At 33.8% G+C, this 27,548-nt stretch overlaps 1 protein-coding gene across 4 annotated transcripts in view; it reads left to right on the forward strand.

Moving 5' to 3' along the window:
• LOC131684922 (protein 5NUC) overlaps positions 1 to 27,548 on the forward strand; it is a 55,007-nt gene that overhangs the window by 24,907 nt on the left and 2,552 nt on the right. For 2 of the 4 annotated variants that reach the window (XM_058968174.1, XM_058968172.1), the window contains exon 2: positions 18,660 to 19,031. In XM_058968174.1, the coding sequence (XP_058824157.1) occupies positions 18,760 to 19,031 (272 nt within the window). In that variant the 5' untranslated portion in view covers positions 18,660 to 18,759. The remainder of the gene's footprint in view (positions 1 to 18,659; positions 19,032 to 27,548) is intronic. The other 2 variants (XM_058968175.1, XM_058968173.1) reach the window with 1 other exon arrangement.

Below are 27,548 nucleotides of genomic sequence, written 5' to 3' on the forward strand. Positions count from 1 at the left end.
TTAAGTTCTAAATGTTCTCAAACGATATAATATCCGAAGAGAGTGATAAGAGTTATAAGAAATGTCTCATCACACTGTTAGGTGGATTAAAAGCGTTTTTTTGTTTGAAAGTTATTTACAAAAACCTGCAATGTTTTGACAAAATGACCTATATCTCATAAAGTAAACAACATATCGAAAAACAAAAATAATAGTGTCAAATGGGCACGTTAGGCCTTTCATTTGAAACTAGTTTCATTAAGATCGATTCAGCCATTGCTGAGAAATTACATGACATTTTGTACATACATACATACACACATACACACACACATACAGACATTGTCTCAATTTGTCGAGCTGAGTCGATTGGTATATAAGACTCGGCCCTCCGGGCCTCGGAAAAAGTTTTCAAAGTTTGAGCGAATCCTATACATTTCTTTTGTAAGAAATGTGAAAATGTGTGTACATGGGAATAATACTTCTATCCTGACTTATTTTATGACTTAACCTCGCTTATTTTATAAAGCAGATCAAGATTTTAGCGTCCCCTAAGGTTGGTACCCTTGGCGGGGGCCAATCCGGCTAACCGCACGATTCTGAGTACTAAATGGTAAATGTCAACTTTTTACTACGATTTGATGGCAGATTTCGTTAGGACAAATGCCTACAATCAATGCTATAAAGTGCGCTTACTTCGGAAGAGCAACATTCCTACCAATATAGACAACTACACGGTATTGAGACACTTCTCATCTAACAGGAAATACTTCAACGGATCAGCATTGAGCATCACAAAAAATTAGTTATTTACGGACACAAAACATGTTCGTTACGTGACTTTTTGCTTCACGTGTCTGTTCGGTTAGGAATTCCAACAATCGCATTAGTTCGGCTGCTCTGGTAGAACACTGTCTGGTTCAGTTGAAAAACTTGCTCCGGTGAACTGTACTGCCCATAAAAGCATAAGGGTCCCATATTGAAAAACAGCAAGCCGAGAAAAACACTATTGAAGATTTACATTCTCATTAAGCCTTATGGATGGGACAACCATGTTTTGGTATTTTTTCGGTATTTTCGTAACAAACCTGGTAATCTTATTTGTTCATTGTGATTCAGTGGTGATACAGAATACAATACAACCGATAACTCATTTTCGACAATAATCCATATGGGACTCTTATGCTTTTATGGGCAGTGTAGCTGTAGCTTGAATGGTGACACCCGACTTGCTGTTTAGTATTGCTCATATCCTTCATGGTGGATTGTGGTTATTTCGTGGTTTGAAACAGAAGATCGAAATTCCGCAGCGGAACTACATATATACTAAATAATTTAAAATTGCTGTTTTGTTCCAATCGACATTGCATTGAAAAGTGCTGCTGACTCGATGCCATACTAAAATACACACTTTACAATTGCTATTTTCGGTAATCGGTGATGAGGGTAATTTACGTTCTAAAATAGCACCGAACATGACACAACGTCACACTACAAATAGGTCAAAGTGACAACAATGCCGGTACCGGTTAAATTAAAAATAACAGTAACTTTTTTGGACTTGCTCTCATTGAGAAAATTTGCGTGGAGGAAACAGTCTCGCGACTGTCTGTCACTGCGACAGCGTGACCGGCCATTTGGGAAACTCGTGACTAATGACGGCGGAACTGTCTGTATCTTCGTTTTTCTTCAAATAGCACATCATTAACTGAACACCCACAATCGCGTTTAAATTGTCATATCTCATGTAATGCATAAAGTTTGTCAAACTTATCAAATATTCAATCTGTCAACAGCGGATGACTAGAATTGTCTTTTTCACATGGAAACGAAATCATTCATTATGTCAAGTGGTCACCACTGGCACATAGAAAATCACATTTTAAATTAACCTTATCGTGTTCAGTAATAATTCAATCGACCACACCATTTAAAGCATACATGGCCTTTTCTAGACCATTGTTTTGTATCTGTCATTCCGATTACAATCCAATTTACCGACTGTCATAGCCACTATTCTCTCTCTAATTAGCAGCCTCTCGGAAAATCATATTTTTGTTGTACTCTACAATCAGTGATTGAGAACAATGTTTCCGTCTTGATTCCACACAGCTACCGATGATGTTGTATACACTTCTCTTTTGCTGATGTATTTTATTAAAAAAAAATTGTAAATAGTTTTCGAATTGTTTGACCATTTGGTGTCTGGTTTATTCTAAAAAAGTACAATTTCCATATTCCAACGATTTTTAAATTTCTCTTTGAAAAATTCAGGGAATCCCGCAAATGTTTTTTTCTTCAATTTTATTTCGCAAGATTTTATTTTTTCAAGCGTAATTCAGCAGTAAATATTTCGATCAGAAAATAATAAAAGTTGCTAGCGTCGATTTTGTTATTAAGCGCGATGCACAGTGGGCCGGATGCTACATTCGACGAACAAGACCTCTAGTGCTCTTGATATGTATCCGAGATGTTTGATATCGATACATTGCAACGGATCTAGATCAGTTCTATCTTTTAAGAAAGACGTTATAAAATTAACTTCTATGAAGTTGTTTATTTTAGTACTTCTATACTTTATGTATTTTAATTCGATCCAGCTTCACTCGCATTAACCGCGTCGAAGAATATGCCGACACTATGTACACATGTCCGAACCAACGAAAACATCAATCACACTGTCCGACTATTGTACATTGTGATTGAGCGGTAATCACGATGTTTATACAAGTACTCAAACCATTGACGATGGTTGGCTTCTCATTGTTACACGATAAAGTGATCCATTTAAGCCTCTTACACCCGACGATGGCCTATCTTATCTTGTACAAGGCAACAATCTGATGATGGTCGATTGTTCGTCGGGATGATGACGACGACGACGACGACGAGACGCCTCCATTCTAATACCAAAATGCAGCAGATCTAGTAGCTCGACAGGCAGCCAATCCACCATCAACAAGGTAAATGTCTGTATTTGAATGGAGCACCTCTAATGTCAGGTCGGTTTCTTCGGTGTGGAACGATAAGACATCATCGGTTTATCGTTTGAGCGGTTGACGGTAGTTTGCCCAGTTTTCCGTTCGACTGAGTAAATGATAGCTCTATCATTGTGCAATAATGGTTGTTCATACTGCTGCAGTATGATATTCAATAATTTTCTGCGTGACCAGTTCGTGGTTTTCAATAAAGATTAAACACAATTGCGAAGCTGAGTCTCACGAGTCAATATCATGAAATAAATCAAAGAAAACAAGGATTCAAGAGGCCATTTTGAAACAGCTCGAACTCCGGTGGTATTAAGATCACATGGGAAACCAGTACTCTACTGTTTGCGAATACGATAAAAACGGAATTTAATTTTTTCTTGGTTCAAGATTTTTCTAAACTAGCGATCAGTCAACAGCATACGTGTTTATTAGCAATTGGTCAGTGGTGGCTTTATGAACGTACAAATTGTATGGTGTTTTTGAACCATCAGCAAAAAGGAGAGTTGAAAATTCGAACACCTGACTAACTTATGCAAAGTAACCTTGCAGTAGTTAGTATTCACTGAAATTTTCATGGCGATCTTTCATCAAATACCGTTGAACCAATCGATCTGAATTTTTCAAATAGAAAATGACAACCCAATACAACCACAACACAAAACAGTAAACAACCTATATTTTCCACTAGTAAAAATAAAAAGTAAAAATGAACCCTACTGATAAAACCTATAGCTCTTTATCGCGCTGGGTTATGAGCAAATGCTTTCTGTGTATAGTTCCGTAGATGAACGGGACACCAAAGTTACATATCAAATGACTTAAGGTTGCCACCCCAGCGGTTTTGACTCGCAGACTCCGGTTTTTAGAGAAGATCTCCGAGCCTCCGGGTTTTACATCAATTTCTCCGGGTCTATGGAGACGATGAATAATTTTACCAGAATTCGTTTCTTGCAAACGAATTCTTCTGGGTTTTAATGTTGTCTGATCCTGTCGCGGTCTTTAACAGCTGGTCAGGGAGAAAAATTTAGTTCCTTTGTCGGAAACTCCCTAGCGACTGATGACGAATAACCGAATTTTTCGCACCCTGGCAAATAATGTCGGAAGACACCGTAGTGTGCTTCCCAGACATTGCCGCTTTTCTACCGGCTTCACTCTATTTCTCTGGTGACTGTGGCAGAGGGCAATCCTTGTTCGGTTTATCCTTTACTGCGAGAGTGGTCGGTGCTCTTGGTTTTTTTTTATTGTTAGCCGGGGGTGTGGAATTCCACACTTATCTATCTTATCGACAAAACGGTTCACAAATGCGGAAAATTTACTGCTGAACGAGAGAAGTTCACTAAAACAAAGCACCAAACAGTGAATATGATTCAATTTTGACCATCGATACATCGACGAGTGACAAAAAGAATGTAAGAGTTTATACTTTTCTCATTTAAACTCAGCAGGTAGGTCTGGTGCTTCTATAATCTTATATCTTCTATCTATCAATGCCAGGTTAGTAAAAAATCTCCGGGTGGCAGCCTCACCGGAGGTGGCAACCCTAGATGACATGAAATACTGATATCTGGTTCCGTACGAATAATACTCAGCGCACTGAATTTTAGCTATGTGATATTTAGTTAGCAAAGTCCAGTGAGTGCACTGACTAGAATACCGCCATTGTGCATGAAAAAATGCAACAATTTTTTTGACATTTTTGGACTCACAGAAAAGTTTATGTTTAAGTACAAAATTGCAGGCTACATCAATGGTTGGCACGTTCGGATGCAACGGATTTTTACGAAAACAACGGATCGAATCGATGTTCCATACCCGTAAGACAAATAAATTTGCAACCAGGGAGGCTAGGTTATATTTCTTGAAATCTATGCTCAGCATTTGTAAAAATCTGTGTCAAGACAAACGTACGAATTTGTCGCAAAACAAAAAGTGGCGACTTTTTTTTTGTTTTTCCTTGAGTCAAAAATTGAGGAATCTGTGCTAATCTGTGCATTATTACAGAAAACTGTGCAAATATGTACAGTTTACAAAATCTGTGCAGAACATTGCAAATCTGTGAAACACAGATTAATCTGTGTACCTGGCATCTCTGTTTGCAACCCAGTGCATTGGTTGAAAACTTTCTGTCGGTTCCGACAGCAATAAGTGCGTAGTTACTTTACGTTTGGTCGGGAATGCCGCAGACTCAGATGATTCCCATTCGATAAAAATGCCAAAACATCCCAACTCCTGCGGTAGACGACAAAGTGTTAAGTCGTCGGAAAACTCTGAGCTTGCTAGTATGATCCTATTCCACGCTTTTCTAAACTTTCTTCCTTCACATCCTTGCTCTTTCGTGAGTACTATGGCTCTTAATATTGAAATACACATCTTCCAGTACCTTGCTAATTAAATGTCGTCACAACATAAAAAATGACTCAATCCTAGTCGTTAATAAAAAATACAATGCTATTATTAGTACGCGGTGTCAGGTCGTGTAGCTTTACTTCAATAGTATCATTCTCTATAGATGCTGGGATACTGCATAAAATATCGTTACATTTGACGACGTGTTTCAAGTTGTTCGGCGATCATTCGTTGTTCGACTTGCACTCGGATTATACGTGTGCTAGTACCTTCACAGTTGTTTTCCTCCATTCGGTTTGTTGGAGACACTGATTAGATTTTGATAGAAACCCGCGTGTGACTTTAAACTACGAATTGATTCAACTAGATTTATGACCAGATACTAATTACTATTCGCATGCACTGATTCTAATTGACGTGACCCGTTGATAATGTTGTAACGACTTAATTTTAGAAGTTAGGTATAGGGTAGAAGAACCCTTATTCATCTCATTAGTCAGGATGTCACACTATTTCCACAGACTAACAGACATAACACTCAAAAACAAAGCTTCGCCCGCTTTAACGATCATTTTAAATATATTTGTAGTTGGGACTGTGGCCACATTTGAAATTATGGCGCCACTGACATATGAACAAGCATATAGGGGATAGACTACTAGTGAAAAATTGTTCCCAAACCTGAGGGGTAGCCCACCAGTAAATGAGTGTTTGGGACTGTGAATAAAAGATGGAGCTAGTGTTCTGGTAAAATTGTCGGATCGATGTTTTTTGAGGGAATTCCCTCATAGTGTTATGTCTGTTAGTCTGTGCTATTTCGTTGACAACTCGACTTAGAGTGACTGGATTGCGCTTAAGTAAGTATCATCATCTGTGCTTCGTGCCTAAGAAGCAGTACTGTTAAATTTTTGCCTGGAAAATGTAAACTGCTCGCGTTTGAGCGAAGCGAATAGTCGAGTACAACGTACCCTTATTCATCCTACCATTTGAGCTAATGCGTTGAATGGAGATAGCAGAAACTGCTCTAACTAATGTGTTCAAATGGGTGGAATGAATAGGGGAGCTAAGATGAATTATGGAGCAACAATCCTATGTCCTTGCAATCTAATTTTTGAGCAAAAGCAAAATAGTGCTTAAAAATGAGACTACAAAGTCATACACCTAACCTAAAAATTGGAAACAGTCGGTTCCACTTCAAAGACTAAATTTTATATTCCATATACCGTACTACCTACCCTACGATCAGTGATCGGTGATAACGAGAGCAAGAGAGGATCGAGAGAATGTTAGGCCGAAACTATATTCACCACAGCACTTTATGCTTGGTCTTCTATGGCTGCTAGGTATCGACTACGACTAAGGCTAAGCTTTGAGACGATCATGTCTTTGTCACGTCCTTAAACTACTCTCCTCTTCGTCACTCCAACACGGTTTTGATTGCGTCCAGTGCTCAGCGCAGTGTTACAGCTAGTTGAGATTGCTGGGCCTTGGTTTCCGAAAACAAAGCGTGTCGTGCTGATGCTGTCAGCCAGTTCCAGCGAAGTTAATCGGTATTTAAAGGATAAGTGCCAAAGTTTCCTTTATATTATTAATATGTTTTTATTTTGTTCTTCATACATTTCGATACTGTTCTTTTCTACGGTTATTTTGCGCGACGTGCTGAACTCTCGCTAAAATGAGTCCCCGTGTGTTCAGTCTACCGTCGATTGAATGTTTGATGAAACATTCCCTGATAAACCACAAATAAATTATTCGGGGCGAGCATAGCGTAGTTGGTAAATCGATTGCCTTGTACGCAACTCACCTGGGTTCGATTCCCAACCCCGCACATAGGGTTAGAGATTTTTCCAAAAGAAATTACTCTAACCCGAAAAGAGGAGAATTAGCCCTAAGGTTGAAACATCTATAATAAAAATAAAAAAGTAAATCATTCGATATTTTGAAAATATCACGTGATCTAACAAGTTAAAAATTAATGTTAACGACCTCGAACAGGCTAATGAGATTGATTCCTGTAATCGCTTTACGCGGCACTATATTGTATATGTATCGTGTGTGGATGAAGAGATCGACCGTGTCAACACCGAAGTGAGTTTGACATGCGAAAACGTGCTGAAGTATGAGGCTGGCTGTTTCGATAAACCCCTACTCCGATCGGTAAAATGGACCGCAAGAAATGGCACATACTCGCCGGAGACAAGGAATCATGTATACCGTCAGACTCACTTCACCGGATCATCTCTTCCAAATTACGGCCTTTTGGATGGGACTTTTTTTCTTCTAGTTACTTCAATATAAGCGAATTCAGATGGTTTATATTTTGGATTCCATCAGAACGCAAATTACCTAAGTTAAGGAGTATTTCTCTAGTGCTTTGGTTGTTTGATTATTGACTTCTAATTTATAGTAGGGGGACCAGTGTCTGCTGGCGATGGTTTCACTTATCATGTTTTATTTTTTAATTTAAGAAGATCATGTAAAAGAGAATTTTCGAGATTCTTCAGGTGAAATTCCGAAGTAAACAAACAAAAAAGAACAAATTTTGTTTGTGGTTAGGTATATTGTATATACGACCACGGAATCATGTAATGAGCCTATTTTCGCCCAAACCATGTGAAGCCGGTGGTTAGAGCAGCGTTAGCCATCTTTGTTCAACGCATTGGAAAGCAAAGATACTGGTGCCAATTCATACGCATTGCATCAACTGTATTCTGAGTAATTAATGAAATGGTGAGGCACCCTTCCTAATACGACTAAAATGGGCTCTTCACTCTAATATACTCGAAAACTTAACGCTTAACGTGAACGAAACAGAATGTAATGCAACATAAGTACATGGGAGAATGTATTACACAGTACTTGAAGTGCAGGACTATAAACAGCGCCATATGTCTAATACAAAAGGAGAAAAAAATTCCGCCAACTTTCCCCAGACTCCCCTAAATATAATTAAATGATAAGGACATTCATATTCTAACAGCAGCATTCACCCAAAGATTTTAAACATGCTTCTTTTCAGTTAAAATTGCACATAAAGCTAGTTTCGGTACGATAAGTAATCACAAAAGACTGAATTTTTTTGCCCAGGTGCCCAGCACCGCCTATATGCGGGCAAAGTGTTTTACCAGCCCGGGGACAACTTGACAGCTCCTATATATTGAACTCATAAGCAAATTTTGTGGTGATTTGGTGATGTCATGGCGGCTCGTATGGAGCAAAATTTGAAAAAGGCGCATCCCATTTATTATTTTCGAGCTGTTAGAAATAAACAATTTAAGCATTCCTATCATCAAATTTATTTCGTTGTTCAAATCACAAACTATCCTCGTTTCACCATATCTAAATAGAAACCTAGATTCCATTTTGAATCTAAAATATCCAAAATAAAATAAATCAATTTTCGGAAATACAAGAAGATGACTTTCAAAATAAAGGCACTTCCACTTATATTGGCATTCCGAAAATCTTTCGGATCGAATAAACATCTTTCCAGGCATGAAATCCTCTGGTAGATACCGTTCCGTTAGGTTTCTATCAGACTAGAGTAAAATTCCAGAATAATTCCGTACCTTATCTTCCGGACAGAATTATTGCAAAAGTCAAACAAAACTCTGGTAGGAGTCGAACAAAGGTGTACATTCCTGGCAGCTCCCCTGCTGAAGCCGAGTACTACCGGTTTGCTGCCAGAATTCTGATAAAAGCACACAAATTGTATTCAAAACCAATTTTGCTAAATAAGTAGAAAATCCTACATATACTGTTTATTTTCTCGATCAAAATACTAGAATTCTTGACGTTCTTAATGAACATGAAACAAAATATCGTAGGCTCACGAATTGTTAAGCTTGGTGATTTACTTTCATTGTCCAAAATATTTTTCATTTAAATTTTTAAAGAAAAAAGCACGAATGCTTTACCGACTACAAACTTCACACAACAAGAAAACCAAAATCGTGACGAATGAATTTTTTTTAAAGTCACGTAAATAAAAAAAAACAAAAAAAAGAAAACCAAAACATTTTGAGGAAGTAAGAGTGCCGGTTGCTAAAAACAACGACTTCCAGCAAAATTTATAATAAGGTTTATGTAACTTTGCTGACAGTTTCCAGGAATAAATTAATTCTCTAATAATAGTTTTCTTTAGCCACATTTTGGAATACGCTTTTTCTAAATGTTGTTCTAGCTGCATTGACGGCATTCATAACACACGTAACGAATCACGCTTTTCACTTGAAACTTTTTCGTTTCGTTGTTCGTGGTACTCGTACAGAGAAGGCATACTAGCGCCACCATCAAATCGGTGGTACATATATGAAACAAGCACTATCTGTCAAGTTGTTCCTGGGTCGTGTTTTACCAAAAAAAGCTAAACTTCCGAATTATTCCACTAAACCAATTCGCATCTACAGTAAAATGCTAACAGGCTACTCAAAAATATTTTTTTAGTTATTAAAATTTCCCAAAATAGTTAAAATTTGTTTAATGAAGATTACCACTAAACACAAAATAGTTTTTTTCACGTTTTCATGGAATTTTCAACTTTGAGCTTCAATTACCTTTAACAGAAAGTTACGATTATTCAAACAATGTGTGTGTATGAAAGGTGTGAGCGTTGGGAAGACATACTAGTGCGGATGACATACATACGATACGATCATGTTTTAGAAGCTTTATTTAGATTTTTAAAGAGACCGCCTAGAGGCGGCGTTGGGAACTAGAGGGTTAAAAAGTACTATTCTTTCAATAGAATCAACCTCTCTTTGCCACCAGGCGTTGAAGTTGTCGCTGGTCAAAAAAGGATCAAAGGCGCCTTTGCATTACTTCCATCTACATTCCTCCTAGAGCTTTGTAATATCACGGAACTCCTACCGGCACCACGGCTAGTTCTAAGAGACTTTAACTCGCATGGTAAGGTATGGGGTTGTCTCCACGATGATAACAGATCAACATTAATCTTTGCGACAATTTCAACATGATGCTCCTAAACACGGAAGAAACGACGCGGATTCTTACACCACCAGCACGTGCAAGTGCGTTGGATTTAACGCTCTGATCGACATCGCTACAGTTAGATTACATGTAGAAGGTGATAACAGATCCCCGCAGTAGTGACCATTTGCCTATCGTGATTTCAATTGCTTACGGTTCAAGACCATTAGAAACAATCAATGTATCGTATGACCTAACACCTTGATTGGAAGATTTCAAGAAAAATTGATTCACTCAAGTACTTCCTCCGGAGGAAAAGTACAGCTTTTTGGCTGGCTTGATTCTCGACAGTACAAATCAAGCTCAGACTAAACCAGTACCCGGTACGAACACTCACGGACGATCTTCCATCCCGTGGTGGGACAAAGAGTGCTGTACGTGAAAAAGTTATCGCTATATCGCTACCCGCTATAGTTATCGACAGTACGCGTCGCTAGAAACGCGAATGAAGTGTTTAATGAAAGTCAGGAAACGCAGTTATTTGCGCCGGTTAGTCGACGGGTTAACGAGAGAAACAGCGATGAGCACTCTTTGGGCAACGGCTCGATGTATGCGTAACCGAAACAAAACTAACAAGAATGTGGAATATTCAAACCGTTGGATATTTAATTTTTACCATTTTTTTGTTAACCATTTTTTGTTATTCAGTCAATTTGTCAACTGTTGTTACGGCATTTAATTAGCAAGAGACTTGAAGGTGAAGTATATTTTTCAATATTAAGAGCCATAGTACTTAAGGGAGAGCAAGGAGTTGAAGGGAGAAAGTTTAGAAAAGCGTGGAAGGGTCATTTGAGCAAGCTTAGAGCTAACCGGCGACTTAACCCTTTGTCTGCTACCGTAGGAGGCAAGGTCTTTTGGCATTAGAAATACAAATCACCTGAGTCTACGGCATGTCCAGACAAGCGTAAAGTAACTTGTTACTTCATGCTGCCGGAACCAACAAAAAGGTAAGTCACGGTAAAGATGCTCACAATAATCAATAAAATAAAACACTCAGGAAGGCAATTTGTGAGGGACCAAAAAACAAAAAAACTAGCTCATTCAATGAGTTTCAGCGTCGCAAATGCTTAGTGTGGAAGTTTACCGTGATTTAATCTGACTCCTACGGTAGCAGACAAAGGGTTAGTTCGCCGGTAAACTCTAAGCTTGCTCAAATGACCATTCCACGCTTTTCTAAACTTTCTCCTTTCAACTCCTTGCTCTCCCTTGAGTATTATGGCTCTTAATATTGAAAAAAATATAGTTCACCTTCCAGTCCCTTGCTAATTAAATGCCGTAACAACAGTTAACAAATTGACTCTATAGGTCATTAACAAAAGAATGGTTAAAAAAATGGCAAAAAAAAGATAAAGGAAAGCATGGCAAATTCACGGCGTTCTTTGATTGTTTGTATATTAATGAGCATGCAACGTGCTTTATAGGATGGAAGAGGAAATGTCGTCCAGTTTAGTTTACGAAGTGCGTACAAAAGAAATTGTTTTCGGACTGATTCGATGCGTTCTTAATACAGAACAGTGTATGGGTTCCATACTATGCTGCATTATTATGTATTTGGTCTGACATATGTATTGTATAGTGATTTTATTGTGTAGAGGGTCTTCAAAATTGTAGCTGAAACATTTAATAAACATACTATTTGTTTTATTTATTATTGTATTGTAATGTTCCACAAATGCGAGCTTGGAGTCTAGGATAACACCTAAATCTCGTACAATTTTGCATTTTTCTACAAGTTGGTTGCCTAAGTTGTATATCTATGGGAACATTTGAAGTTTTTCTGCTGTAGGTTATTGAATTGCATTTCTTTACGTTAAGTTGGAGTAGACTTTTGCTACACCAAGTGTGGAATAGATTGATTTCGTTTTGGAATATTTCAGTGTCTTTGACATTTCTTACTTCCATAAAAAGTTTCATTTTGTTTGCATATATATAAGCACTTTAAGATGTTTGAGTATAAAGGTAATGTCATTTACGTTCACAATATAAATAAGAGGGCCTAAGTGGGAACCCTGGGGTACGCCAGAGGTGACAGGAATTAGTTCCGAGAGTATATTATGAAAGCGAACTGTTTGTTCACGTTTCGTTAAATATAATTCGAGCCATTTCAAGATTTTGTTTTCTTTGCCATATTTTTGCAGTTTGAAGAGTAATAAAGGTACGTCAATGCGGTCGAATGCTTTACTAACGTCTGTATAGAGTGTTTCCACATGGTTACTATTGTCCATTGCATTTACAGTAAATGTTATAAATTCTTAAAGGTTTGATGTTGTTGAACGGCCTTTATACATGTCACGCTACTTGCTTGTTATTTGATTTTTGATTTGTCATTTACTAGTTTTTCGAATAATTTTGGAATGCATGAGATAATGGCAAAGGATGATTTCCATATTTCTGGGAATGTTCCATTTTTTAGTGACATGTTGAAAATATCTAGTAATGGTTGAGTGAATCCTTCTGCTAGATTTTTTAAAAATATTGGCGCCGTCAGGTCCAGGTCTTTTTGATGCGTCTAGATTTTTTGTGCAGTGGTAATTTCGTTTTCAGATAGTACGTGGACGGATATGTCATTTGAAAATTCAGGTATAAATGAAAAGTAGTCGCGGTCGCGGTCTATTTCGGAATATTAAGTATAGACTTCTTGAAAGAATTTTCCAAATAAATTGCAAATTTCAGTACTGTTATTTGCTACATGTCCGTCAAAATGCATTTGGGATGAAAAGTTGCTACTTTTCAATTTCGTTTTCACGTAATTGAAGAAATTTTTTTGGCAGGTCTTGATTTCATTTTTTTACCTTCTAGATAAATCGTCGAGCTAACACTTTTGTGGGGGAATGAGGTTGGGCCATCATCATCAAAATTCAATATGTCAAACATTACTAGCTCCCGTTCTACTGAAAGGTATATTTAAATTCCTGCACTATTTTGTCCAAATTAAATTTTAACGATCTTGTACTAAATTTTAAAATATTAACATCTAGCGTAATAGACGTAAAAATTTGCTATGACTTTTTTTTATTAGCGACATTCTAATTGGTTTCCATTATTCAATGGGTGACGCGTAATAAGATTGTGGTCTAAGTCATGTTTGTATTTGGTTTGCTCTTAAATCTTTATCTATAAAAGAACGAACAGCGATTTAGTAGCTAACAATTTTAGACTTGGTGAATTGCTTCTAATGGGGCGATTTGTAATTATGATCTGGTGATCTGAAAATTCAGCAAAACTCCATCGTTTACAGAAAAGCAAAGAGCATTGGTATGCATTAGAGAATAGTAGACAAACGACATAAACGTCGAAGACAATTTACAGAAAAGCAAGAAAAGAAATGCGAGAAACCTGCTTGGATTTACTGCCATTCTCGCTTTGATTTACTGTTGTTAATAGGGTTTCTTACATTTACCATCTGTTAAAGTCTAAGTTGAAAGTCGCATCGCTTAGCAGTTATTGATTTCAAGTTTCCCAGATTTCGAAATAAAAGAAGGTGCCGCATACAAAAAATATCTTCTGCTGAAATGAGTCATGCCATAGAGAGCAGACATCCATGAACGAACAAAAATATTTAAAAACGTGTGTAAACATTTGAATTAATATACGATAAACACTAGCGCAACCATACCAACCTATCCCAACTATCCGTCAAATCCATTCCGGAACCGGTTCGAAATCCTGAATGGATTCAGTATGGAATCTTGCTAAAAAAAACAACCGATTCCGACTCTATCGGTTGATGCATTTGAGCTGGAATTCATGCTGGAAAACCGAACCGGTTCCGGACTAGTTTGACTGGGTAGAGGAATAACCGCTATCAATTCTGTCGAACTCAGCCACAAAAAACATGACGACAGTAGCGCATCTGGTTTGGAAATCCCAACTACCTTCGAAACCGTTAGAGATTTTACACAAGTTGAATGTTGAAGATGGACGTCTGTTCTCTGTGGTTATGTCATTCCGAAACAATTAAAAACAACAAACTTGTTTTTTTTATAAGCACAAATCAATCATCTGAGAATAAGGCCATCAGTTTGAGCAATAAATTTCACTGTGAAGCTTTTTTCATTTTTTTTTTTAAATATTCGAGTACCGGTACTTTACCGGTACTGAGGGCTTCAATACCGTGCCGGTTCTCGCCAAAATGGGCCGGTACTGCGAACCCTAGTGTTAATGGCTTTGTCGCGTTGGGAGCAAATGTCTAAATAGTTTTGCCGATTTGCAATGCTATGTTCTTTCTTGTAAATTTTATGTGCCTTTTGTTTTCTATTTTTTAAGTTTTTCAGATGTTGGTTGAGCAGTCATGAGTTAGTTCTTCTAATCCTTTTTATTGGTACTGTTTCAGAGATTAAATTCGTTACAATTAAATAGAATTTAGTCACTGCTTCGTTCTATGGTAGATCATAACTCGTCATCATGTTTTACCGCCAACGCCGGCGGTAAAACATGATGATGAGTTATGTTCTACCATAGACCATGCGGTAGACTTGGGTGCAATGCCCAACTCCTACTTAGCACATTTCCTTTCGATAATGTCCATATGAGCCTGCCTAGTCCTAGTTTTCCGTTCTAAGCTTATAACTGATTCGCTCTAGAATACCTATCCGTCTTTCAATTTCATTGCTTTCATTTCTCTTAGTCTCAAATTTACCGAAAATAACCAATAAAATCGATACAGTAGAACCCTGCGGCAATTAAAAAACATAGTAACACTTGTAAATTTTGTTTGTTCTCGCTTTTGGAAACGGTTTTTTATCGATCGAAAAAAATCTAAAAGCACTATCCATTCTCGCTGTGGAGGACAAGGTGTACGAGCAGCTCCACAGCTAACAGTCAAAGTTAATCAGACAAGCGAGTGGCATAGTTTGGAAAGCACAGTGCGGTGTTTTCCGGGATTCTTTGTGGAGAGAAAATCTGGTGATTCGTCCCCACAATCGCTAGGGAGGTATGAACAAACAAGCAATTATGAATCACTGTCGGAGCAATCAACGATAACATCGGAAAAACTCAATTGCTTGACCGTTCGGAAAACACCACCTGTCTTCCACCAAGCAGGAGCTGCAGATTAGCAGCAGTGAGTTGATTTAGTGAAATGAAAGGACGCTGTCTTTTTGAAACTATTTTGAGCGACTTACTGGAATGGATAACTACAACTTTAGCTAGTAACGGAACATTTTTGCCGGAATTTGCTATATTTTTCTCCTTTTATACTCCGCATACGAAATTTGTAGTACTTGGTAGATACATCTTGACCACCTTTGAGCGCCGAAGCCCAAAGGGTAAAATAAATCTGAACCAAAGTAGTGGTAAAAAAATTATATTGCAAAACAAAATACATTCAGTTCTAAAAAAGTTTAAATTATCTGTTGTCTTATCCGAACCGGAGAAATGGAAGTGAAATCCGGAGGCCCGGAGATCGCTCCCGAAAATCCGGAGTCTCCTGGTCAAATCCGGAAAGGTGGCAACCCCAACAAAACACAAATTGTGTCTTTGTTTTTGGAGCTAAAGTCACTCCGGCACTAGCTTACTTTTGGCACTAAGTTAGTGTTAGATTCTGATGAAACAAAACCAAAACGCAAAGTCTATAACTAATTTAGTTAAAGGTGTTGTACCTTTCACGCGCAAATGTGGTTTTATCAAATTTTTTCCTTAGCGGAAAAAAACATTTTTTCCCAAATTTTTCTCCTTAGGGAGAAATATAGCATAAAGCCCTAACAGGATTACTAAATGAATTTTCCAATCATTGCGCAAAAAAAAAGAATATTTGCAGCAAAAAATCCGCATTGCACACTATAGTATTTATCAAAAGTTATTAAAATATAGACGTACAACTCCTGTTAATTATTTGTATGTATTATATGTATGTATTATCTTATGTTTTGTCTATTCCAAACTAGGGTAATAGTTCCCTAATTCATCTTAGAATATATCAGAATATATTGGCTTAAATGGCACGTTCCCCGTTTGTCGTCGGGGATTTGTGCCACCTCTGTTCATCCCATCCATTTGAACACCAGCTTAAATGGAAAGATGAATAAGGGTGCGTTGGACTCGACTTTTCACTTTGCTCAAATGCGAGTATTTCACATATTCCAGGTAAGATTTTGGATTGCATAACTTGTTAAGAACGAAGCAAAGATGTTAAAACCTATTTAAGCGCAATCCAGTGACAGTTGGCCGAATTATCAACGAAATAGTGTGATATCCTGATTAATGATATGAATAAGGGCTCGTCTACCCTAAATAATAAATTTTTATTGTTATTACTGCGTTATTTACTGATGTTATGCCCAAATGGTTCCTACACTTGTCTATTTCAATTTCTGAATATGTTATTCTTCTGAATGCATCACCCTCTGTAAAACATGATTTTAGTTTTATTATCTGTCAGCTTCAATCTCAATTTCTCCATAAAGTTAATTATTTCGGTCACATGATCACAGCGATAAAGACCACAAAAAATTACAACCGATCAATCATACAGCTCTGATTATCTGAAGGCCCCAAAACACTCAATTCCCTTGCTATTGATAATAATCCACTCCGCCATTAGACAAAGCTCCCCAATCAAACTCATTAGCGTCGACGTTGTTTTGGGACACGAGTTTGCTGTCAAAGCCAAAAAATTAATGGGAAAAAATATCTCATACAGTGCGTCAATACATACGTCCGTCAGCTGATCCACTTATCCGATAAGAGGTTCTTATTCAGGTAGCAAAGTGTGGCGAGTGGTGAAGGGTCGATTGGATTTACGACTTTGTTGCTCTGATAACTAGATGAAATCGAACTTTGATCAAGTTAGTGGATTTTTTGTGATCATTTAGCAAAATATGTATTAATTGAACAGGATGTAAGGTTGCTTTGCAGTCGCGTCAAATTTTGTCAATCTTTTATCAAACATTTTAATGTTCAATTTTCCGAGCACATGTTGGTGCAAGAAATAGCTGAATTATACTACCTATTTGAGTCAGGTGTTATTTTCGGTCTCTGCCGATGCAGTGGTAATTCAAGATTTAAACATTCTATTTATTTACTTTTGTAAAATATTAAATAAATATTTCCATGGGAGTGAATTAACAGGTTTACTCATAAATTAGTATTAATATTTGCGTTTCAACTTCGTCTCATCAGAATCCGACACCAACTTAGTAATAGGACTAAGCTAACGCCAGATTGTCCTTAGCTCCAACAAACGGAGGCACAATTTGTGTTCCTGAGCTAACCCCTGGTCAACCATGATGTCCATTCGACCACCTTGACCCCACTCCATACTGCTTTAACTGTTAAAAATGTGAATGTGGTGGAAACCATTGTCAAATAAGACCGATAATGTCAAACATTTACATGGAAACTCATTGTAAAATGGTTCTGAAGTTTTTCGGCATGAGAATATATCATTAAAGCTATTTAAAAAGTAGAGCCTCACAGATATGTGCTGAGTATTAATAACAAAAAAAAATTATTCTTCATTTAATGACCCAAGTGATTTGCTTAAACTTGATATGTTTAAGCACCAAACGAATCAAAGCTGACCACGGAGATTCTACCGGTCAAGATCTAATTTTAATTTTGTCGATAATACGCAGAAAATTATGCATATTTAAACCAAAAATATTTGTTATTGAATCCAATCATGTATTGTTTATTACTTCAAACAACAAACTTATTGATCTGAAAACATTTTTTATGAGAACATCAATAAATTTTTGCTTTCAATGAAAACAGTTTTAATTTCAATACAATAATTATTAAGAAAGGGAATAATAATTTCTTCTATTGAAACTATAAATAAATTTTATTAAATTCAATAACTAAATTTATTGTCTCACGACCAATAATTTTATTTATTGAATTTCTTATATATTTTTATTGGACCATCAGTTCTTTTTTCTGTGTGAATGATTTGATAATAGGGACTGCCTGCAGGTTTATAAAATTAGTTTCAACTATGTACTGCTAATAAACTCATTAATTGAGTTCGTTGCCGAAGATGTTTTTGTAGCCATCGTTTGGTGTAAAAATACCTATGTCTGAGAGGTCAGGCAGCCTGTTTTTTTTTATTTTAGCATGCCCCGGAATTTTAATTATTTCCTAGATAACTAGTTCATTTCCCACCATAATAGGGATATGACGTGAGAACACTCTTATCGCACCATCATGCAGAAGCTCGTTGTTCCTGAAATTACACGAAATTGCTATTAAAATTTTCAGCAATTTAGTGACCGAGATTAATTTTCGTTGAACCATTGATCCATTAAATGAGCATCACCCTCTGCTGATAGTATTATCCCCACCAGCGCAGCAAATAAGGTAAAATTTTAATTACCGCCTTCTGTTTTGTTATTTTCTTCTCGACTGATTTTTCAGATCCTATCGCTTAAAACCCACGCACCTCCATCAGCATCAGTACCAGCCAGCAGCGGGGCGAAAACAACAAAACAGGCGGCAATTGGTTTCGCTCGGAAGCATGACGACCACCTTCAGGATAGGATGGATCCCGCGACAACGACGACGGCGACGACAACTGTTGCCTTTCTCGTGTTTACTGGTGATACAACTGAGCGTGCTGTCGATGACAGCACGTGCTGCCCCGAGGAACGAAAATTTCCAGCTGGTTATCCTGCACAACAACGATATGCACGCCCGCTTCGAGCAAACCGGGGCCTACGGGAATGACTGCCAGCCCGAGGACGTCGGCAACAATCGGTGCTACGGGGGATTCGCTCGGGTGGCGCACAAGTGAGTGTACGAAATTGTGTTTATTGATAGAGGATTCTTGCGGTATTTTGTGCTGCGAGTTTCATATATTTGGCTTAGGATCAGTATTAAAAAAAATGAGTGCGTAGGTATGTTATTGGAGCTCCACGGTATGATCAATACACGTGAAATGCCTCTTGCATGTGTACTTGCTAATATTGTTATTCAAGTATGTCTCAGATCCACATAACCATCGATTTACCGACCTATATCTCCGTAACCATGTGTCTGATCAGTACAATTGAAAGATTCTTACATAAACATTGATTTTGAGGATGGTTGACGACATTATTCATGGAAAAGACAATTACTTTAAACTTTAAACTGTTATGACTTAAGGATTCCACAAGATTTGTTTACAAAAATAAGTAAGCTAGATTACTGGGGATATCACCTTTTATTTGAGCACTCACAATTGTTGGTATTATTAAAAGAACTGAAGTTATTGCAATTGAATTGATCGGATTCTGTTGAAGCAGTGCTGCCAAGGGCAGTTTCAGTTAGAAATGAAGTTTTGATATAACTTCGCTGTATTGCAATATTACTGAAAACTGATAAAGCCGGCCAATTTAGACTGACTTTGACTATCTTTTCCATGCAATTGGAGTATTGTAAATTTACTAGGAGAACTGCATTGAGCATTGGAATGTCAAAATTGAGTGCTAGTAGCACTGCGAAAGAAGCACATATCTTGAGCAAAACAGGTTTTTCGTGTTTACGACTGTTTAACGACCACGGCAGATGGCAAGCTAACGGGAGGCGAGATGTCCCACCTGCCAACACCAATCGCTTCCATACATGCAGGCAAGTGACGGGCGAATGAAATACAGGCTCAGATGCAACAACCAGGTGGGAGGCTGCGCTCTTTGCTATGAATATTAGCCCCGCCATTCGCACACCATTTTGAAAAACAATGATTCAATAAAAAAATTAGAATTTGTAAGTAGGGCAGGGATGTCAACGGTACCGATAAACTACATTTTTTTCGATATATTTACATTTGCACAAGCCGTACAGCCCGCTACAGCGACGCATCACTACAGCTCTTGCCAGAACGGTAGCCAAACCGAGTACATTCTCCCGTACAGCAGTAGAATACATTTTTGTTTTGCTGCTGTACTCCGACTGCTCGGTGAGAGTGTGGCGTAGTAAAGTTTGTTCTCTCGCTTTGTACATTTTTCTCTGCATAGTCAAAGGGAGATCCCCGCACACGAAAGCGTTGATGCCGGCCGTGGTGTAAATGAGCCGCATTCATTGTCGTCATTTTTGCATAAAAATATTAAAAAGATTGAAAATATTAAAAAATGTAAAATAAGGAAAGAGAAGCTGTACCGCTCGCGTCTGGTGGCTGTACTGGGGACAGTAGTTTTTTGTCATGTTACTGCTTTGCATACAGGCAGCCGTACAGCGCTGGGCGTCCTGCACTAGCGAATGACAGCAGCATCGAGAGAGAAATGAGAATGCAGGCAGAAAAAATACAGCCGCAGAAAAGGTAGGCATTTTGCATCCTTGAGTAGGGGTTTGCCCACTACTCGGGTTCTTGGTTGCGCGGCGAACCCTTCTTTTCAGGGCGGTTTACCGTCTTTACTTTCCACTATCACTCTCCTCCACTGTGCGTTTAACTGCTGCTGCTACTGGCGGGTTCCCTCCGGCCGGGACAACAACGGCCGTGTATCTGGATTGTTTCCGTCGGCTGCTCCGGCAGCGGTCCTTTTTGATTAGCTAGGAAGGTGAGCAAGGCTCTTTTGTTGGAACCTCCCTAGCGACAGGACGACTAATCGCCGGGTCCACTCACTCCCCGTGAATGACCCTGGTAGATACCGCAGTAAACTACCTCAAGTGGATCCGTTGTCCTACCTGCTTCGCCCTCCTTTGCGATTAGCTGTGGAGGAGAGCAATGCTCGTTCGGCTGATCCTCCACAGTGATGGCGGCGTGGTATCACTGGGTCCTTTGTAGTTAGCCGGGGGAAGCGAGTGGCTCCTTTGCAATTAGCTTCCCTTCTCCGGCGACCCAACACCACAAACTTACGCGCCCGAACCACGGGCCGGCACTTTCGACGGGAATCTACCGTCGCACACGCGCACTAAACTTTTCGTTACGGTGGCGGGAAACTGTCCCGAAGAAAAAAAACAATAATCTTATGGACGTCTGATCACTACCGTGGTTCGTCGCTTTCTAAAATTTAAAATTCGTGTATTGAAAAACTACAAATGCAAAAATCGTAGAAATAAAGTATAAAAGAATATGATATTAAAACATAAAAATTCGATAAATTTGAATATTCAAAACATTAACGAATTTAAAGCTGAAAAAAGTATAGAATTGGGAACTTCAAAAATTCAGGAATTCAAGAATTCAAATGTTGAAAAATTAAAAACTTGAAAAATTTAAGAGTTCAAAAAGTAATACCCAACAATTCAGGAATACAATACAAAAAAAAATATATAAAAATCAAATATAAGAATGCAAGAACACAAAAATTAAATAATACAAGAACAGAAGAAAATAATACTAAAATTCAGCTATACAAAAATACATATATAAATAGTACAACGACGCTAGAACATCAAAATACAAAAAGGAGGGCGGGCATAGCGTAGTTGGTATATCGATTGCTTTATACGCAGTTCACTAGGATTCGATTCCCAATCCCGGGTTAGACATTTTTCTACAGAGATATTTCAAACCCGAAAAAGGAATGACCCTAAGGTTGAAACCTCTATAATCGAAATAAATAAACACAAAAACACTATAATACAAACGTACAAAAGTACAAATAGTAAATAGTACAAATAAATATAAAAATTCGAAAAAAAAAACATGAATCTGAAATTCAAGAACTTGAATATTTAAAAATTAATGCATATAAATTAAAAATTTGATATCAAAAATTTTCGATTCGCGAGATTTTTGAAATTTGGAAATCCGATAATTCAAAAACTTAAAATTTGAAATTTCAAAAATTTAAAAGTTAAAGGAATTAAAAACTTAAAAGTCAAGCATTTCACAACCAATAATTTAACTAGTTAAAGTTTAAAGGCTTGAAAATTTAGAAATTTGAAAATTTCAATATTTTAAAATTCTTATATTCTAACTTTATAAAATTTCGAAAGTCTAAAATTTTGAAATTCAGACGTGTTGAGATTTTAAAAATACACAATTTTAAAAATTCGTGATTTAAATATTTAAAAATTTAAAGTTAAAAAATTCGAAGATTTGGGAATTTTAAAATCTCAAAATTTGAAAATTTTCGAATTCTGGGTTTCAAAAATTCAAAATCTTAAAAATATTAAAGTTTAGGAATATTAAAATTTTAAAATTCTTAAAATGTACGAATTCAAAACGTTAAAAAAATAAAGAAACTAAAAAATCAAAAGTATACTCAGAAATTAGAAAAATTTTAAAATTCATAAAAAAACTAAAAATCTTGCAATTTTAAAATTTTGAAATTTCAGAATTTAAAATTATTTTGAATTGAAAATCCTAAAATTCAAGATTTAGAATTTTAAAAGTTTAATGCTCAAAATTTTAAAATTTTGAAATTCAATAATTCAAAAATTTAAATATATTAAAATTTTAATACCCAAATACTTCAAAGTTTGCATGTTTAAAAATTTCCAATTTCTGTATTTATTGATTTCCGTATTTTGTTTCCTGTGGTTTGGTATTTTTGTGTTTCTTTCGGTTTCTGTCTTTATATTTTTTGTTTTATGTATTATAATAGTTTTGCAGCTTCTAGTCCAACATTTAAATTTTTGAATTTGAGAATTTGGCAATCCTTGAATTTATCACTTTTTGAATTAATGCATTGTTGGTTCGTTAAAAAATTCGAAGATTTAGAAATTTTAAAATCTCAAAATTTTAAAATTTTGAAATTCTAAAATTTTAAAATTTTCAAAATTTGAGATTTTAAAATTTAAAATTTTGGAAATTTCAAATTTTAAAATTTTGAAATTCAACAATTCAAAAAATTTAAATATACCTAAATTTTAATATCCAAATATTTAAAAATTTGTGCGTTAAAAAATTGCCAATTTCTGTATTTATTGACTTCCGTATTTTATTTCCTGTGGTTTGGTATTTTTGTGTTTTTTTCGGTTTCTGTTTTTATATTTTTTGTTTTATGTACTATAATATTTTTGTAGTTTCTAGTTCAACATTTAAATTTTCGAATTTGAGAATTTGACAATCCTTGAATTTATCAATTTTTTAATTAATGAATTGTTGGATCCTTGAATATTTTAGTTTTTTAGCATTTAAAATCGTAAATATTTACATTCTTAAACCACTAAATTTTCAAACTTTCAAATGTTTAATTTTCGAATTTTTTGATCGCAAACTTTTGAGGTCTTTAGGAAATCCAATTTTTCGAATTAAGTCAAGAAATTTTATGATCATGGAATTTTTAAATACGTAAATCTTGAAATTTTCTTCAAATATTGAAGCTCTCAAATATTTATTATTTATTTTTTTTCTGATTTAAAAATTTTAAAATATTAGGATTCCAAAATTTTAAAATTTAATGAAAGGAAGTTTTAAATATGCGCCTATTTAAATATCCAAATATTAAAAAATTTGTATTTTTGAAAATTGTCATTTTTTGTAATTATTTATTTTTGTATTTTTTCTGTAGTTTGGTGTTGTTTATTTCAATTTCTATGTCTTTATATATTTTTTGTTTCCTAATAGGATATTTTTGCAGTTTTGATTATCCGATATTTAAATTTGAGAATTTGGCAATTTTTGAATTCATGAATTTTTAAGTTATTCAATTTTTAGATTGTTGAATATTTTAGTTTCACACATTTAAAATTTCAAATATTTAACTTCTTAAATTACTTAGTTTTAAATTTAAAGGTTATTTTAAATGTTTTGATCACAACTTTCTTAGGAATTTAGGTATCAAATTTTTCAAATTAAATCATGAAAATTTTAAATTTTAAAATCCTTTATTCTTACAATTTTCAAAGTTTTCAATTTTTAAATTTTGAATTTGTAAAATCTTGAAACTTGAAAATTTGCAAATTTTCGAATCTTTAGACTTTCAAATTCAAAAATTTCCAATTTTTTAAACATTTAATTTCAAAAATTTTAAATTTCTTGATCTTAAAATATTTTGAGTGCTCATATATAAAGAATTAAATATTTGGGAATTTGAATGATTAGAAATTTTAAAGTTTGAAAATTTAACGATTTAAAAGTTAAAAAAACTAATTAAAATTTGAGGATTTAAAAATTTGAGATTTTAAAAACTAAAAAATTCCACAAAACAAAAAAGTTTTCAAAATTGAAGGTTTATTTTTTTCTACCATATTTGAGGATTCATATATATGAAATTAGAAAATTTAAGAACGCAAAAATTTTAAAATTCAAGCCTAGAAAAAATTTAATGCTTTAAAATTTAAAAATTTGCAAATTTATGCATTGCAATTTTCATGATTCGGAAATTTATAAGTTTATAATTCAAATTTTTAAAATTTTATTATTTAAAAATTGAGATTTAGAAATATGAAATATCAGTCGATTTGTGTATTATGTCTTTACTGTATCTTTTTCGGGTATTTTGATATTATTGCATTTATTTTTTTTTTAACTTCTTGACTTTTTAAATTTTGAAATTTGGAATATTTTAATTTTAATAATTTTAAATTCCTAAATTTTTGAATTTCGATATATTAAAAAATGAAATACTTAAATTTTAAAGTTTAGAAGTGTTTAAGTATTTAAATTTTCCAACTCTTGAATTATAAAATGTTTGAAGTTTAAAAATATTTTTGAGTTTTTTAATCCTTAGATTTCCAAAATCTTAAAATTTCTAATTTTTAAATTTAATAGTTTTAAATTCTCTAATTTAGGAATTCTTCTACCTAATTTAGAATTTAAAAATATTGGATGCAAAGGATTTAAAAAATTGGAAATTTAAGAACTCAAAAATTTGGAAATGCAAGAATTCTAAATTTAGAAAATTTAAAAAATTTAAAAATTTAAAGTTTAAATTTAAGGACTAGAAACTTTAAAAATGCAGCGATCGTAAAATTCTAAAAGTTTTAAATATTGGAATTTAAAAGAAGTACGATTTCAAGCTTAAAAAATTTAAGAATTTAAATGTTTAAAAATTGAAAATGAAAAAATTTAAAAATCTTCTAACTCGAATATTTGAAAATTGGAAATTTAAGTATTTAGAAATTTAAAATCTCCGGAATAAAAATATTTAAAAATTTAACCGTCTTGAGAATATTAAAATTTTAAAATTTGAGCATCTAAAAACTTAAACATCTATGCGTTTTAAAAATTTAATAGATGAAAAATTACGATCTAATGTCTTTAAATGTCATAATTTGAATTTTGAAACATTTGAAAATTTAAAAAACTAGGGCGGGTAATATCCGGTACATAACCGCTATGTCAACCTATGTAAAGTATAGTAAAGGAAGACGTACTTTCCGTCAGAATACAAATAAATTAAAAAAAAGAAATTTAAAAATTAAGGGAACAGAAAATACGAGAAACTAAGAATTCAAAAAATTTTAAAAATAAGAATTTAATATAAATAAGAATTTGAAAAATCAGAGATAATGAAAACAAATTCAAATTTTTTTAAAAATCTTAATCATTTAAATTTATTTTACTATCTCTGATTTTTCAAATTATTATTCTTATTAAATTCTTATTTTTCAAAATTTCTGAATTCTTAGTTTCGTATTTTCTGTTTCTTAAATTTTTAAATTTCTTCAAAGATCTAAAAATACAAATTTTCCAAATTCAAAATTTTTGAGATTGAAAATTTAGAATACAACAATTAAGGAATTTAAAATTATGAAATATTCGAAAACATATGAATATATATGCATCTTTGCATCTTTAAATTTTTAAATTCGCGATTCATTAAGCTCTAAAATTTTAAAGTTGTTCGATTCATGAATTTTTAATTTAATAACTTTAAATAAAAAATTATTAAAACTTTGAATATTAAATGGTCATGAATTTTTGAATATTTAAATATTTAAAATTCTCTTTTCTATTAATTTTAAGTGCATTAAACTTTTCAATTTTGATTTAAAGACGTTATTTAAATCTAAATTTAAAAGAAAGATAATTAAAGAATTCATTCTTAAATTTTCAATATCAGTATCTTAAATTTTTTAATTTATAAATTCTAATATTTTAGAATATGTGCAAATTAAAGTTTCCATATTTTGAAATTTTTATATCCTTGAATTTTCCAAATTTCAAATTTCCAAATATTAAAATTTTTCATTTCTTGATTTTTCAAATTTTTAAGCATTGTGATTCGTAAATTTTCATGTCAATAAATTTTAATCCTTTTGATTTTCATTACTTTTAAAAAATTTAAGATAAAAATTTTGGAACACATTAATTTTAAATTTTTTTGAAATTCTGAATGGTATTTTCTTTAAATTTCCACATTTTCGAATCTTTAAATATTTAAATTTAAAATGCTTTAAATATTAAAATTCTTATTTCTTTAAATGAGTTTACATTTTGGGATTCTTATTTTATCAAATTTTTAGATCTTAGAATTTCCAAATCACGATTTTTTGCATCTTTAGGTTTTCAAATATGTTGACATAAATTTTTTTTTAAATTTAAATGTTAAAGTTTATTATTTTGCAGTTTTTTATGCTCTTATTTTAACTTTTTTAATTTTTTATTTTCAAAATGATTGAGCTTTTAAAGTATAAAATTTTTAAATTTTAATAATTCTAAATCTTTTTTATTATATTATTAAGTTATAACATTTAAGTTTTTTTTATACTCCTAATTCTTAAGATGTCAAATTTCTAAACTTTTAAATTATTAAGTTTTTAAATTCTTAAATTTTTAATCTTATGTCCATAAATTTAAAATTTTAATTCTCAGCACTTAAATTTTCAAACTTTAAAATTTTTGAGCCTATAAATTTTTGCATTTAAAAATAATTTAATTACTAGATTTAACATACTTTTAATTTAAGTTCCAATTTTTAAATATTTAAGTGCTTAAATTAAAAAAAAATGCATTTTTAATTATTAAGCTTTTCAGTTTTAAAATCTTTGCATTCCGGAATTCTTTCACATTTTCATACTTTTAGATCGCAGAATTAAATTTTGAATCTTTGAGTTTTCAAATATTTAAATCTTATTATGAGTTTATTAATTTTTCAATTTTTTAGATCGTTGCATTTTATAATTTTGCAATTCTTAAATTTCGAAATGCTTTACGTTCTAAATTTCTAGGTTTTCGATTTTTAATATTCTTAACTTTAAAATTTTTCAGGTTCAAAGTTTTTGAACTTTTTTATGTCTAAATTTTTAAATTTTCTGATCTTTTAATTTTTTTTGACTTTGTAATTTTGCAATTTTGAATTTTAAACATTTAATATGTATATTTAAATTTTCTAATTCTAATATAAAATTTTCAAAATATTCATATTTTAACATCTTTAAATAATTTTTTTTTGTTAATATTGATTTTTAAATTAATATTTTCTTGTTTTT

Source organism: Topomyia yanbarensis, chromosome 2, assembly GCF_030247195.1.
Source record: "Topomyia yanbarensis strain Yona2022 chromosome 2, ASM3024719v1, whole genome shotgun sequence".
Taxonomy (NCBI): Eukaryota; Metazoa; Arthropoda; class Insecta; order Diptera; family Culicidae; genus Topomyia; species Topomyia yanbarensis.